Source organism: Anopheles bellator (genome assembly GCF_943735745.2).
Source record: "Anopheles bellator chromosome X unlocalized genomic scaffold, idAnoBellAS_SP24_06.2 X_unloc_1, whole genome shotgun sequence".
Lineage (NCBI taxonomy): Eukaryota > Metazoa > Arthropoda > Insecta > Diptera > Culicidae > Anopheles > Anopheles bellator.
The window spans coordinates 805,172-820,661 of NW_026684271.1; the positions used below are offsets into that span (position 1 = coordinate 805,172).

Consider the following 15,490-nt stretch of genomic DNA (forward strand, 5'->3'; position numbering starts at 1 on the left):
GGCTGCTGCTGCGGCGGCTGCTGCAGCAATAAGATAAGTTGGCCTTCTGCGCAACTTATCCGACAAACACCTCGTTAACCGTGGGGTTAATGATGTTGTTTACTAACTTGTTTACCGTACGTTTCTTGTCCGGCTGTGCAAAGCAAGAGCGGAGTAGCGACTGACAGCTCCTTGTAGCGGAGCTGGAACCGTCTATACGACTACATCCGCGACTTGCGAATGTGACTAAATGTATAACTATTTGTAAATATGTGCTTTTTTTATGTATTTATGTTTATATATTATCTGAATAAAATGCGATGATACATCGCATTCCTGCCCCCCTGTATGCCAGACAGGATCCACACGGGGGGGGGGGGGGAAAAAGGTTTTTTTTCCCCAAAAAAAAAAAAAAAAAAAACGAACCCTAGCTACATTCGACCTGACCCATAAACCGACGGATGAGCTGCTCCGAGCGAGGTTGAACGAAGTCGAAATGATAGTAAGCTCGCGACCCCTCACCGATGTGCCAACAGAGGACGGCGCTGAACTTCCACTAACGCCTAACCACCTCATTTTAGGTAGCTCGAACGGCAGTAAACCACCAACATTGTTCGATGACTCCCCAGCTGCACTCAACCGGTCGTGGAGGTCCTCCCAACAATTTGCAGACCTATTTTGGAAGCGGTGGCTAAAAGTATACCTACCCACGTTGACGAAAAGGACTAAGTGGTATCAACCGACGAAGCCGATAAAGGTGGGCGACCTAGTGCTAGTCGCTGACCCCAACAACCCTGACCGCAATTGTTGGGCACGTGGCTGCGTGATTAAAACAGTTCAGGCCGCGAACGGGCAGGTGCGCTGCCTTACAGTTAAAACGGAAAGGGGAATAGTCCAGCCCTCGGTGAACATAGCAGTGTTAGAGATCGGCCAAGAGTAGGGTAAGCAGCTTGCATGGCACTAACTGGTGGGGAGAATGTTGGCGAGAACAGGCCGTGTGTGGAAAAGGCTATGTGTTTGAAATTTAGTACAGGTGACAGATAGAATTAGGCAATCAGAAATTGGTGCTACATTGGTGCTACAGGTGACAGATAGAATTAGGCAAGAAAGAGAGAGAACATTGAAAAAAAGGACAAAGGGGCTCGGCGCGTGCCGGCCTTTCTTTTTTTTGGTTATGAATCGCGACGGGGTAAGACCTTTTTGTCTTTTAGCCACTTTCTCAGCCACGCTTTAGACACACATCAAACGCGCATCAACCGCGCACTAGTGACAAAAATCGAAAATTTGTGCAATAAAGTCACTCAAAAGAAGGGTGCCTTTACCCACCAGAAAAATTCGTAACACACCCTTTTCGAAGTAAAGCCGGTAATGGTAGTCCCGGAAGGGGTAGGGTGGAGAACCAAGGAGGGCTTTAGTGGGTAGGACTTCGGCGTCCCCCACGGCGTGCGTATATGCATTCCCCTACTTACAAAAATACAAAATAAACCCTTCATTTGAAAGTTTGCCGTTTATATGGGAAAGATCTAGAAATTCGGAAACGCCATACTGTGCGCCATTTGTGAAATGCTTCTTTAACGGCACTTAAGGAAATCGCATCGAAATCTCGGTTGGTAAATGCTGGGAACGTGTCACCTGAGGCCCTATTGTGGTCATTCACCTCTGCCCAGCAACTCCTATCCAAACCTCCACGAGGTACCGACCGGGATACGAGTAACCGTAGCGGAGATCGGGTAACCAACCCCCGGTGGAAACTATGGTCGTATGCAGACTGGGAAGGGGGAGCGTACGTGGCTGTACCCCATGTCAGGGGCGGCGTACAACAGCGTCTGACCCGGAGCGGGCGGCTGAGTCACGAAATGCGGTGCCTCGCCAGCTACAACCAAGACGGCAGCCCCGTCGCGAGGCTAGGTATCGCAGCCCTAGTAAGGCAGCATACTGAATGAACATTACTACGAAAAGTCTAAAAGGAAACGCGGATCGGAATTATCGGATTGGACCTAAGCGAACGAAAAAGGACAACGATTTTTGGAAACTCGGTACCTGGAATGTGAGGACTCTTCTCGAGCCGGCACGCGCGGGTATCCTGGCCAGGGAGCTGCGGAAGATGAATGTGGAGGTTGCTGCTATACAGGAGGTGAGATGGCGGAACGCGGGAGAACGTGAATTTCGGGCGGTGGACCCTATTGCAGGAACTGCATTCAGGTACCACATCTACTACAGTGGCGGCACGAAGGCGGAACGGGGATGCGGTTTCGTACTTATAGGAAAACAAATGAAACGGGTCATTAGATGGAGGCCGATCAGTGACCGCATATGCGTGTTGAGGATTAAGGGCAAATTCTTCAACTACAGCCTGATAAATGTGTACGCACCGACTAACGACAAACCCGATGAAGAAAAGGAGGATTTCTATGAGCTCCTCGAAAAGACGTATAAGGGGTGCCCAGGACATGACATCAAAATCGTCATCGGGGATGCAAATGCGCAGGTCGGGCAGGAGGATTTCTTCCGCCCCGTGATTGGTAGGGAAAGTCTCCACCCTACCACAAACGACAACGGCCTGAGGCTGGTAAATTTCGCTGCAGCCAGAGGGATGGCTATCTGTAGCACCTACTTTGCACGTCGGAACATACGGAAGCACACATGGATGCACCCGAGTGGGGCGGCCTGCTCCCAGATCGATCATGTGCTGATCGATGGCCGGCATTTTTCTGACGTAACTGACGTGAGATCCTTTAGAGGACCAAACGTTGACTCGGACCATTATCTTGTGGTAACCAAGATTCGAGCCCGGTTGTCCAACATCTTCAAATCCAGAACAACAAGGAGGATGCAGGTGAACACTCAGCGGCTTGCATCGGGTGAAGTGGCTGCAGAGTACCTGCGGAAGGTGGATGAGCGGATCGAGGTGCAAACTGGAGGAAGCCTGGATGATCAGTGGAGGCATATCCTCAAGACAATCAGCACCACAGCGGGAGAAGTGCTGGGGACAGCTGCGACAACCACGAACAATGAATGGTTTGATGCTGAGTGCCAGCGGGTTACGGATGAGAAGAACCGGGCCGGGGCGCACATGTTAGCCGCGTCTGCTACCCGGCAGACCGTTGGCAGATACCGGGAAGCTAGAGCTGCCGAAAAAAGACTCCATCGCCGGAAGAAACGTCAGCAGTGGGAGCGTGTTCTCGCGGAGGCGGAGGACTGCTTCTCCAGACACGATGCGAGAAGCTTTTACAAGAAGATAAACGGAGTCAGGAACCGAATCGTGTCAGCCCCTGTCATGTGCAATGATAGGGAAGGAAACCTGATTACCGATAGAGCGGAGGTGGCCAGGAGGTGGAAGGAGCATTTCAGGGTGCTATTGAACGGGGAGGGGAACAGCGGGGCCGAAAGGAGCAGTTTGGTGATTGAGAATGATGGTAAAGCTGTGGACCCACCATCCATGGACGAGGTGAAGAAAGCAGTGAAGGAACTGAAAAACTGCAAGGCAGCCGGGAAGGATGGCATCCCAGCCGAACTCTTCAAAGTTGGGAGTGAAAAGCTGCTTTGTGCCTTACACAGGCTCATGCTGAAAGTGTGGACCGATGAAGAACTACCCTCTGACTGGTTGGAGGGTCTCATATGTCCGATCTACAAGAAAGGCCACCGTCTGGACTGCAGCAATTATCGGGGCATAACCCTTCTCAACACCGTTTACAAAGTTCTCTCCCATATCCTGTGCCAGAGACTGAGGCCGCTGCAGGAGACCTTCGTCGGCGATTACCAATGCGGTTTCCGAGCGGGACGCTCCACTACGGACCAAATGTTCACCTTGCGACAGACCCTCGACAAATTTCGAGAATTCAACCTGCAGACCCACCATCTGTTTATAGACTTCAGGGCGGCGTACGATTCAGTTAAGAGGAATGAGTTATGGCAAATCATGCTAGAACACGGCTTCCCAACGAAGCTGATTAGGCTGATCCGCGCCACCCTCGACGGTTCCACATCAAGCGTTAGGATTGCCGGTGAGATATCGGACAGTTTCGTGACGTTGGATGGGCTGAAGCAGGGTGACGGGCTGTCGAACCTGTTGTTCAACATCGCACTAGAGGGTGCTGTGCGGCGGGCTGGCGTGCAGAGGAGTGGCACCATCATTACGAAGTCGCACATGCTCCTGGGCTTTGCGGATGATATCGACATCATCGGGATCAACCGTAGAGCTGTGGAGGAGGCCTTCGGACCTCTCAGGAGGGAAGCTGCGAGGATAGGGCTCACCATCAACTCTACCAAGACAAAATACATGGTGGCGGGTAGAGAGCGTGGTAGTCCGTCGGATGCTGGTGCTGAAGTGGTGTTGGATGGGACGTCTTTTGAGGTAGTTGACGAGTTCGTCTACCTTGGTACCCTGGTGACATGCGACAACGAGGTTAGCCGCGAGATAAAAAGGCGGATAGCAGCCGCAAACAGGACCTTTTACGGATTACGTAATCAGCTGAGGTCCCGGAACCTGCAAGTCCGCACTAAACTTGCGATCTATAAGACGCTGATCCTCCCGGTGGCCCTCTATGGCCATGAAACATGGACGTTAAAAGAGGCTGACCGGAGGGCTCTTGGTGTTTTTGAGCGTAGGATTTTGCGTTCAATCCTTGGTGGCAAGCTGGAAAATGGTGAGTGGCGCAGACGCATGAATCATGAGGTGTACCAGGTGTACAAGTCGGCAGATATAGTCAAGCGAATAAAACACGGCAGGCTGAAGTGGGCTGGACATGTAGCCAGAATGCCGGAGGAACGACCAGCGAAGACCATATTCAACAGAAACCCCGATAGAGGCCGCCGACTCAGGGGCAGGCCCCGCACTCGTTGGATGTGTGCTGTCGGCGAGGATGCCCGCGAGATAGGTGTTGGGGGTGATTGGAGGACAGCAGCCCAGGACCGAGTGACGTGGCGTCAAATGTTAGACTCGGCATTGGACCGATAGCCGGTCTGTCGCCGAAAAAGTAAAAGTAAGTAAGTAAGGAAATCGCATCGGATCGTCAACGGTGTTGAAAAATTTATTTATTTCATGAACCGGGAAAGAAAAAAACATGGCTTTTTATTGACAAAGGCGACTCCTCAACTGCTAAGCCAAATCGTTTCGAGTGCAAGCATGCTATAGTAAACCATGACGCCAAAACCCTGTATAACCTCGTAAAAAGGCCGTAAAACAACAACTGATAAATGCTGGCCGAAAGTCGTAATTGGTTCGAAGTCGTCTCTAGGTTCACCTATCTATGGTGAAAGGTTTGCACCCACAACTACGTAACAGAGAAGATTCGCGCTAGAATGATAGCAGCCAATTGGACATTCTACAGTTTGAAGAATTTATTTCAGGTGCTTCTTATGTCGATACGGTCGATGCTGTCGCTTTATAATCCCATTACTCACATACACCTTTGAGAGAAGGAGTTTATCCAAAACTAACGAAACTTTCTTAACCGCGTTCGAGAGGAAAGCGCTCAGAATGAAGCCGTTACAACAGCGAACCGTATGCACTGTATAACTACCTCACTGTCGTAAAAGCTTCTAAAACATAACGAACCGTACCGTAAAAAAATCTAAGGGCGTTTATAAATACAACGGGTTTGAGGTATGCTGCGTTTAAAATAGAGCTACAGCATCGATAGCAATGCAGAATTGCTGGTATAACGCGTGGCAGATGAAGATGCCCAATCTAAAGCGGAGGAAATAATTGTATGATAGGCGAAGAACATTCCTCGCATAAGTGAATCAGATAGTGTTCCCTGTCTAAGTAATTAAAATTATTGTACAATAACTTATTGATATTATGTGTGTTCATGCGATTTTAAAATACATGGCGTTACTCACTAAATATTAGGTTGGCTAAAAAGAAATCGACGTTTTTGCGTGATTTTCAAAACTATATTTAAGAGGTTTCCAATGGTCCGATTTATATCAAATATGCACCATTTTGTTGGAAAATTTGTTAACTTTTTACCTTTATAAGCCCTCTCTTTTAGAAGATTTAGCTGTTATTGGCGAAAATATCGGGCAATCTATTTTCATAATCCCTTTTTGATCTCAGTTTTTCAATACTCAGGAAATTTTATAATGCGCGGAAAAGGTGTCAATCGGTTAATGCAAGGTGAGGACTATACGGTGGGATAAACATTAACATTAAAACTTCCCAGTCAAGCTCCAGAACTTTCTGGCGGGTTACTAAAGAAGTGTGTGACATTTCGTTGTCCTAGAGGAACACAAAACCTCCTCCGTTAGCCGATTCTGGTCGTTTCTGGTCAATTGCTAGCTTCAAACGGTGAAATTGTTGACAGTAAGGATCTGAATTTTGTGTTCGGCTACACGGAAGCAACTCACAATAAACGATTCCTTTCAAGTCCACCATATGCCCAGTAGAACCTTCCTAGCCGTTATTCCTGGTTTGGCCACCGGTTGAGCTGCTACAGCACGCTTAGACCATGATCGTTTTGACACAGTGTTGCCGTATTTATCCTATGTCTCATCCCCAGTACTCATCCGTTTAAGAAATGGGTAGATTTCGTCCCGTTTGGCCAAAAATTCGCAGATTGAAATTCGAGCCATCATGTTTTTTGGCAGAAATAGGGTGGCGCCCAAACATCGATCGTCTTTTTGAATCCAAGCTTTGCGCAAATGGCTTAAAACTGTTTGATGGTTAATCTTTAGCTTCTGACTGATGCTCTGACTACTAATAGGCTCATCTACTATGATTATTTCTGTGATTTTATCGACATTTTCGATGCCGTGTCTGCCTGTGCGAGGCGCATTTTTAACATACAAAATAACTGAGACGGGTCGACGAAACCAAAATTTATCACAACTAGTTGTTAGATTATCGGCACCATAAACACCATGCAAAACTTCAGCGGCCTAGCTAGAAATTTTGTCTTTTTCAAAGAAAAATTGTAAAATGTACCAAATTTTCTTTATGGTGACTTCTATTGTTAACACCCTGTAACTAACAAACGAATGGAACAAACAATAAACAGTGCAAGCATTTTTTAAAGTGTAAAGTATCGAAAAAGAGCATAAACTTAAAAACTGTCACGAGATATCGATCACTAAAGGCATCTATTGTGAAAAACGTCGATTTCTGTTTAGCCAACCTAATATAACATTTTATTTTAAAGAAATTTGGATTTGATAGCTATTACGCTTCTAACGCAGTGTAGGTTATTTTATGTTAAAGTGTAAACAACACCTTTTTTAGCATTTGAACATGTAAATTTTAGTCCTGGTAGTGTTTTTGCGGCGAGTATTTTTCATTACTGCCGGCAGGGCAGGAAAAAGATATTCTTGTGCCGAATCGTCACTGGTGATGGAAAGAGGAGTTATTACAAGAATACTAAACCCAAAAAGGATACATCTTGGCGAACCAAGTCCATCACAACCAAGGCGAAATATTTTTTGCACAAAGTTTATTCTGTGCATACGGTGGGATATGAAAGGTGTGGTGTACTTTGAGCTTTTAAAACTCTTATGAAATTGATGGACAATCCCAACTACAACAATTAATGCATTTGAGCCAAAACTTTGTACGACGAGAATGGCATAAAATACACGATAAACTGATTTTTCAAAATGACAACGCACGACCCCATATCGCTCACAATCTATCTCGAAAATGTCGGTTAGGAACTGTTACCCCACGCTGTATTCATCAGATGGTGCTCTTTCGGACTAGTATTTGTTCCGTTACATGAGTAACGATTTAGCAGCACAGCGGTTCACTTCTCATTGAAAAATGGATCTTTGACTGCATCACTCCTAAAGATTTGAGAAGTTCTATCGACACGGAATCGAGCAACTACCTAAACGATGGGACAAAGTAGTAGCTAACGACAGACAATACTTTAATTAAGGTAGTCGTACGTTTTTTTATAGTTAGGCACAAATGTCGAATAAAAAGCGCATACATTAATTCACATACCTAATATTGAGTTTTTAATTCGGCTTAGTATTTTTTCGACCACAATATAAGTTTTTGAGAGGTTTAGTTCAGTTTCGCGAAACAATGATTCAAACAAATATGACACATCAACTGAGTGTACTACGATTTTAAACCGATCTTCATATGGTTATCATTTTATGTACACTTGTCATAATATAATAATAAATCTGATGAGATGGATACATTTTATTCACAATATTTTGAATGAATTAAAGTACTAAGACGTGACAGAAAAGAAACATGATTACCACAGTAAATGTTTCATAATTCATTAAAAATCTGTCAGTATTGCGTTAATAAATTTAGAAAACATTCAAATTCGTTGCTAAAATTACTCGATAAATGAAATTATAAACTAAAGATCAATAAAGTATAAATGTTATATCAAAAATAAAATTCATGAATCGTATATTCATGTACGAGTATAATGATGGCCTATTTAAGCTTTTTTTTATTTGATTATAAAAACACAACGGCTTCATGTTTTCGATGCTTGAACATATATTTGATAGGTTGATTCATCAACTTTATGTATACAATACAATTTTGGTTTCATAAAATTAGGAAATATGAGAAACTTATTTCCAAAGGTGTAGGTCTTCAACTCAAACGGTACGATATTTGAAAAGCTGATTTGATTGATGCTCATTTCCATCTCGGAAACTATGTTTATAAGCAGAATTGAAGTTTTTGTGGTTCAGAAAACCCACACGTCGTGCAAGAATTCACCAATGCACCCAAAACGAGTGACTGTTTGGTGCAGATTTTGGTCTGGCGGCATCATCGGCCGCCGTATGAATGAATGAAGAAAGAGCCACCGTAACCGTCGATAGCGTTCGCTTCCGAGCAATGTTGGCTAATTGGTTCTTTGGCGAAATTGAAGCTAAGAACTCAGACGATATTTACTTTCAACAGGATGCCGCTATCTGTCATACAGCGACAACCACGATCGTTTGCGCCGCATCTTCGGACAGCGAATAATCAGCAGAAATGGTGTTGTGAATGGGCCGCCAAGAAGTTGTGATTTGACACCATTGGACTGTTATCTTTGGAGATTGGTGAAAGATAAATGTTATGCGGACAATACAGCAACTATTGACGACCTTCAGACCGAAATTTAAATTACCATTGCCGAGATAGGAGCAGACAATCGAAAATGTACTCAAAAATAGGTCGATCGAATCTACTACTGCTAAGCTAGCCGTGGTGAATTTGTCATAAAAAAATTGAAGAATCAACCTTTCAAATAAACGTTCAAGCATCGAAAAATATTAAGCCATTTTTTACAACCAAATGGAAAAGAAGCTTAAATGGGCCAGGGCAGTATTACCAGGGCATTCCTAAGAATCGAATCAATGAAATTATTGATAACAAAAAAATGTAAAAGTTTATTCAATTTAATGGCTACATGACGAATGCAACGCAATCAATCAATGGAAACCAAACTAGATGCAGGGATTTCAAGGTCCTCGCACAAGTCACCATCAGAGCCGAGTAAGTGATCTAAATTGGTAATGCAGTTAACGTCATAACTTGAGAGAGGATCAGGACTATGGTTTATGATTAAAAAATCGGTTGTAATCGGATTGATCCCACCACCAAACATCATGCTGGACGAAGGAGACGTGATTGGCGCATTCACAATAGGCATTGAAGGTGACAGAGAAGATGATGGTGACAGAGGGGAGAGGGAAGCTGCTACAGATGATGTTATAGGTATGGCACCAGCGCGAACTGAGTTTTGACTTAGCAAAGTATCCGGCTTGCGTATGATTTGGGAAACTATATGCTGTCTCGATGTTGACGGCCCACTTCCGTTTCCTCCTACTCTTGTAATAGATGGACTTAGTAAAGCACATGAATCGCTGGTATCGCCAAAACGTGTCCATAAACGACCGAAGTAGTTATTGCTGACCGGAGAACTAGTTGCACTTACCGGTACAATAGTATTCGTGCTGTTAATACCGACAAGCGGAGTCATGATCGAAGACGAGGATAGACCACTAGTAGTGTCCGTTGAAGCGGTCGAAGAAACGGAGTTTATAGTAACTGGATGATAGTTAAGGGACGATGCAGTTTCGTTCACGTAGCTCCCCAGAATCGGCCGAATACTAAAACCGCTTTCGTTCGACGAAGGCATACAATGCGCCGAAGGTAACACACTAGTTATAGGATGTTTGCTCAAGTCCTGCTTAAGGAGCGAAGTGGTAGTTGTAACAGGGGTTGCCGATCTTGGTTTCATAGCGGCAACCATTGCTGGTGCTGCCGCTTGATGACCGGCACTAATAATCTTCACCTTCGATCCTCCAAAACTTCTCGAGGCAACAGTGGTGATCGGTTCTGTAGATACCTTCACCGCATTAAGGCAGTAAGTTACGGACGTTATGTTTGGAACGACCACTGCTGATTCACCTATATCACCTGGTACACCACTCATAGATACCCCTGCTTGCATGTCTTGTTGTTGGGTGGACTCCTTCTTCACTTCGACAGAACCTTGTCCCTGAACATGTGTGGTGTTGTATTGTTGCAACAGCTCTGAGAGAGAACGTCGGATCTGTAATCGTTTGTGAAAAACAGATAAGGCATTTATATGTTGAACGAAATAATGTCGGTTTATACGTGCACAAATTATGGGCGATTTAAACGCTACCTTCAAACCGTCGGCGCGGTGTGGATTGCGACAACCACGGCATTTACAATCAATGCAAGACTTTGAATCAACGTAACAGGGACAGCGCTGGCCACAACATGTAAGCTTTCCAGGTGTAGGGGTTGCATTGCCACAGCGACAACCTTTCCGCTTAAGTTGTTGCTGTTGTTGCTGAAATTGTTGTCGTTGCGGAAGGTTCTGTTGCGATGGCTGCACAGCTTCCTGTTGTTCTAGCAAAGGTTGCTGTTGCAATTGCATCTGATGCTGTAATTTCAACGGCTGCAACTGCTGCGTATTCAATTGTTGTAGCTGTAAAACTTGTGGTTGTTGCGATTGCTGCTGATATTGTGGTTTATGTAGCAATAATTGAGATTGTTGTACATGAAACTGTTGTGTTTTTTGCAATTGCTGATACTGTTGCTGTCGTTGCGGTTGCTGAAGTATCAATTGTTGCTGTTGTCGGGTTTGTTGCATCTGTTGCGAAAATTGTGGTGAGTTTTGCCGCTGAAGTTCGTGCTTATAAACTATTGTTTGTTGTGCAGAAGGTTGTTGAATAAAGTGTTGCTGAGGTAGCTGCTGCTGTACTTGCTGTGGCAATTGCGTGGTTGTTGATTGCGGGTGACGTTGTGGTCCAATTGCCGACAAACACGGCTTCATTTGAGCCAATTGTGTCTGGGACGAAGACATGAGAGGTTGTTGTGACGTAGTTGCCACCGAAACCATCGTCGCTACCATCTTCATCGGTTGGGCGTCAACTGTTTTTAAAATTGACGATGCGTCCGGCTTCCGCTTGATCGTGAACTTGTTCCCATTTCCAGCATAAAGAACCGAGTACATTGTGGAACCACTAGAAACCGTCTTGATCGGCGTTTGTTGATACTTGATTTCCTGCGGTGTAGTAATGTTAACAATACGTGGTGTTGTCGGTGCACACGTATTCTTCAAAACTGGTGTTACGACGCTTGACGGCATTGAATTTGTGGACACAATACTTGGGGCCACAAAATTAATGCGGTTGGACAGTGACTTTGTGTGTATAATCGCTGGACCAAAACGAGACGGAACTACGCGACATACACTGGATTGATTAATGATCGAACTATCATCAGAACCAGCGGATCTCGGTTGCTGTTGCGAAGGAGGAAAAACTGACGGCATCGCCTGCACTGGCTGTTGAATTATAGTAGCTTGCTTTTCCTGTTGTTGCGGCGATAGTTGTTGTGGTAGTTGCATTATTTGTTGATTTGGTTGCCTTTGCAACAATACCTGTTGCTGTTGCTGCTGTTGGTGAAGTTGTAACTTATGTTGCTCCTGTTGTTGATGCTGTAGCAATTGTCTCTGTTGTTGATCTTGATGTTGTGGCTTTTGCGGATGTTGTAGCTGTTGTAACTGCTGATGTTGTTTCGGTTGCTGCTGAAGTCCCATTTTCTGCTGACGTTTTCGTTTTTGTATTAATATGAATTGTTGTTGCTGTCGATAAAGTTGTCGTCGATGTTCATGCTGAAGTTTTTGACGTTGCAAATTCTGATGAAGTAAAGGCCGCTCGTGTTGTAATTGTTTTTGTCGTTGCTGCTGAACATTAAGTTTTTTATTTGACTGCTGTAATTTTTGTAATTTCTGTAGTTTTTGTAGCGGTGGCTGCAGTTGTAAATCCTGTGGTTGCCGTAGTTTCTCTTGCGAACCGTGTAATTGCGAGTACACCACCTGTTGTACTGACTCTTTTAATTTTAATTTGAGCTTTTGTGAAGGAGATTTGCAATTATCAGGCCTGTCGTAGGTACCGCTCACGACTGGTACCGGGAAGATGCACGGTAGTATGGAATAAGCTGATCTGGACAGTCCGGAATTGCACTGGAAAACATCGACGAACCCTGCACCCTCCTCGATCAAATCCATAAGACTATTGGGGGGCACTCCTCGGCTACCACCCGGTACGCTTCCTTTAGACAATGACTGTATCGTGGAGCACTTCTGAATCTCAGTGTAAATCGGTTTAGTACGAATATACAAACAGATGCTTTTGTAGCATTGCAACAGGATGCGTAGCTGCATGTTCTCCCGGTATTGGAAGAAATCTTTACAGAAGCGGCATACCGGCTTAAGCTTCTTGCGCTTGCCAACACAAACGCGACAAACATGATGCTGACAACCGGTTGCTGATGGGCTCTGCGGTTCAACTAGTAGCTTGTAGCATACAACGCAACTAAGACTTTTACGCAGGTAGGGTAATAACCGATTCAAGTCTTCAAGTTCGCTAGACAAATCAGACTGAAACACCAATCTAGACGTAGTTATGTAAAGCGATATGGGATTCATCTTGTTGTGCTTCCAACTTGCGTTGTCGAAGAATTACGCATTTGGTTAAAACGTTAAAATGCGCTACCACCGATCCGTACAGTTGGCGAGTGATAATATACAATCGAAAGTAAGTGAATAGTGTATATTTCGAGAATCAATAATTCCAATTCACGTTCCGCGTCACAATTTGTATAAGCAGAATGAAACACAAACATTTAGATCCGAAAAGATTTGACAGATTCATATAATGGTTGATGTATACCAGAGACGCTCAAAGAGTTCGCGCTTATGACGTTATTGTGGCGCTACACGAAGCGTGAAAACTAGCGTAAAATTAATTATTAATGTCAAACTGTTTACGCTTCGTGTGGCAGCAAAAATATAAAAACGAAATGTGAAACGTGTTTACGTTCGTGTTTTTGATCCGAGAAAATAGAAATAGAAGAGAAATAAATTGATTTCTGAATATTATTTTCTGTTGTTTTTTTTTATTTTGTTGCTATACCGGCAAATAAGAACTTAAATTATCCTCTGTTTGTAAGCATGCGTATGCAAAAAGTATTTACGCTCGGGGTTTACGCCTCGGCCGAGCCGTAAACGTTTTGACAGAAGCGTAGCAGTTTGGCATTAATCGTTAATGTCAAAAATATTACGTTACGCATCGTCTGTCGCCACAGTTACAAACGTTATGTGACAGTAACTGCAACTGTCCTATTTGTAGACCATGCATCGGGAAAAATTAAAAAAAAAAACCATTCTGCGGGGCCAGACGAAGCGCAAAACGGACCGCAAAAACGTCATATCGTTTGCGCTTCGTGTGGCATCAAAAATATAAAAACGAAATGTCAAACGAGTTTACATTCGTGTTTTTGGTCCAAGAAAACAAAAATAGAAGAGAAATAAATTGATTTCTGAATATGTTTTCTGTAGTTTTCGATTCTGCTGCTATACCAGCAAATAAGAACTTATCAGTCAGTTTTGCGGTCGGATTTGCGGTCAGGTTTGCAGTCGACCGACACATGAACGTTTTGACAGAAGCGCAGCAGTTTGGCATTAATCTGAAATGCTAAAATCGTTACTGCGGGGACACACGAAGCGTGAAAACTAGCGTAAAATTAATTTGTAATGTCAAAACGTTTACGCTTCGTGTGGCAGCAAAAATATAAAAACGAAACGTGAAACGTGTTTACGTTCGTGTTTTTGGTCCAAGAAAATAGAAATAGAAGAGAAATTAATTGATTTCTGAATTTTTTTATCTGTTTTTTCCGATTTTGTTGCTATACCAGCAAATAAAAACATAAATTATTCTCTGTTTGTAAGCAAAGCGTATGAAAAAAATAATTACGCTCGGGTTTACGCCGTAAACGTTTTGACAGCGTCGTAGCAGTTTGGCATTAATCAGTAACGTCAAACTTGTTACGTTACGCATCGTGTGTCCCCGCAGTTACGCTACGCTTCGTCTGGCGCTGCAGTTCCGGATGACTCTTTATGCTCTCTCGTTTAAGGGCTCTCCGCGTGTGACACACTGGACGGTCACATGAAGCGAAAATCGATCTGACTTTTCAGATAAATGCCAAACTGTTTGCGCGTATGTCAAAACGCTGATGTGTCAGCCGAGGCATAAAAACCGTTAGCTAATGTTTTGTTTCCAAACTTACTTACTTACTTAATCCGGTTAAAACCGCCGAGCGGTCTTTACCTGCTCCAAGGAAGCTTTCCACCGCTGGCGGTCGAGAGCCTTCGTCCACCACATTGGAATGCCGGCCACTGTTGCGTCCCGGTCAACACAATCTCTCCATCTCACACGGGGCCTACCACGCCCCCTCTGTCCTTCTGGACGGCTTAAGAGGACTTTACGGGCTGGTTCGTCGTCCGCCATTCTCATGACATGACCAGCCCACCGGAGCCTGGCGAGATGCACACGCTGCACGACAGTGAGGTCGTCGTACATTGCGTACAGCTCGCTGTTGTAGCGGCTCCTCCATTGTCCCTCCTCACATACGGGGCCAAATATCAATCTGAGCATCTTCCTCTCGGACGCGGCTAAGAGGGTTTCGTCAGTTTTTGATAGTGTCCATGTCTCAGATGCGTATGTGAGTACTGGGATTACGAAGGTTCTATATAACCCCAGCTTCGACCGTCGCGACACGAGATGTGAGCGAAATAACTTCCTCAGACTGTAGAACGACCTGTTGGCTGCTAGCACCCTTGCGCGAATCTCCTCGGTTATGTCGTTGTTAGTGCTAACCTTTGACCCTAGATAGGTGAAGTTCGGGACGACTTCAAACTTTCGATCACCTATTAGTACGTCACCCCACGTATGCTCGCCGATGTTGTTGGTGGGGCTGCTGACGGTGGCGCCATCATGAACTTGGTCTTATTTTCGTTTATCTGCAGGCCAAGGTTCTCCGCGGCTTGCTCAATTCCTGTGTAGGCTTGGGCTACATCAGAGATCCGCCGACCTATAATGTCTATGTCATCAGCATAGGCCAGGATTTGGCTGGACTTGAAGTAGATTGTCCCTGAGGTCTCCACTCCCGAGTCCCGGATGGCTCGCTCCAGCACGATGTTGAAGAGGAGGCACGCTAGACCGTCCC

General features: G+C 44.8%; 1 protein-coding gene across 1 annotated transcript; it reads right to left on the reverse strand.

Annotated features, from left to right (window-relative positions):
- Positions 1-6,202: 6,202 nt before the first annotated feature.
- LOC131214108 (G-box-binding factor-like) lies at positions 6,203-12,911 on the reverse strand. The gene is made up of 4 exons (XM_058208472.1): positions 11,862-12,911; positions 10,596-11,483; positions 9,879-10,499; positions 6,203-6,262 (listed from the first exon to the last, which is right to left on the reverse strand). The coding sequence occupies exons 1-4, from the start codon at positions 12,909-12,911 to the stop codon at positions 6,203-6,205; spliced, it is 2,619 nt and encodes an 872-aa protein (XP_058064455.1).
- Between the last annotated feature and the right edge of the window lie 2,579 nt (positions 12,912-15,490).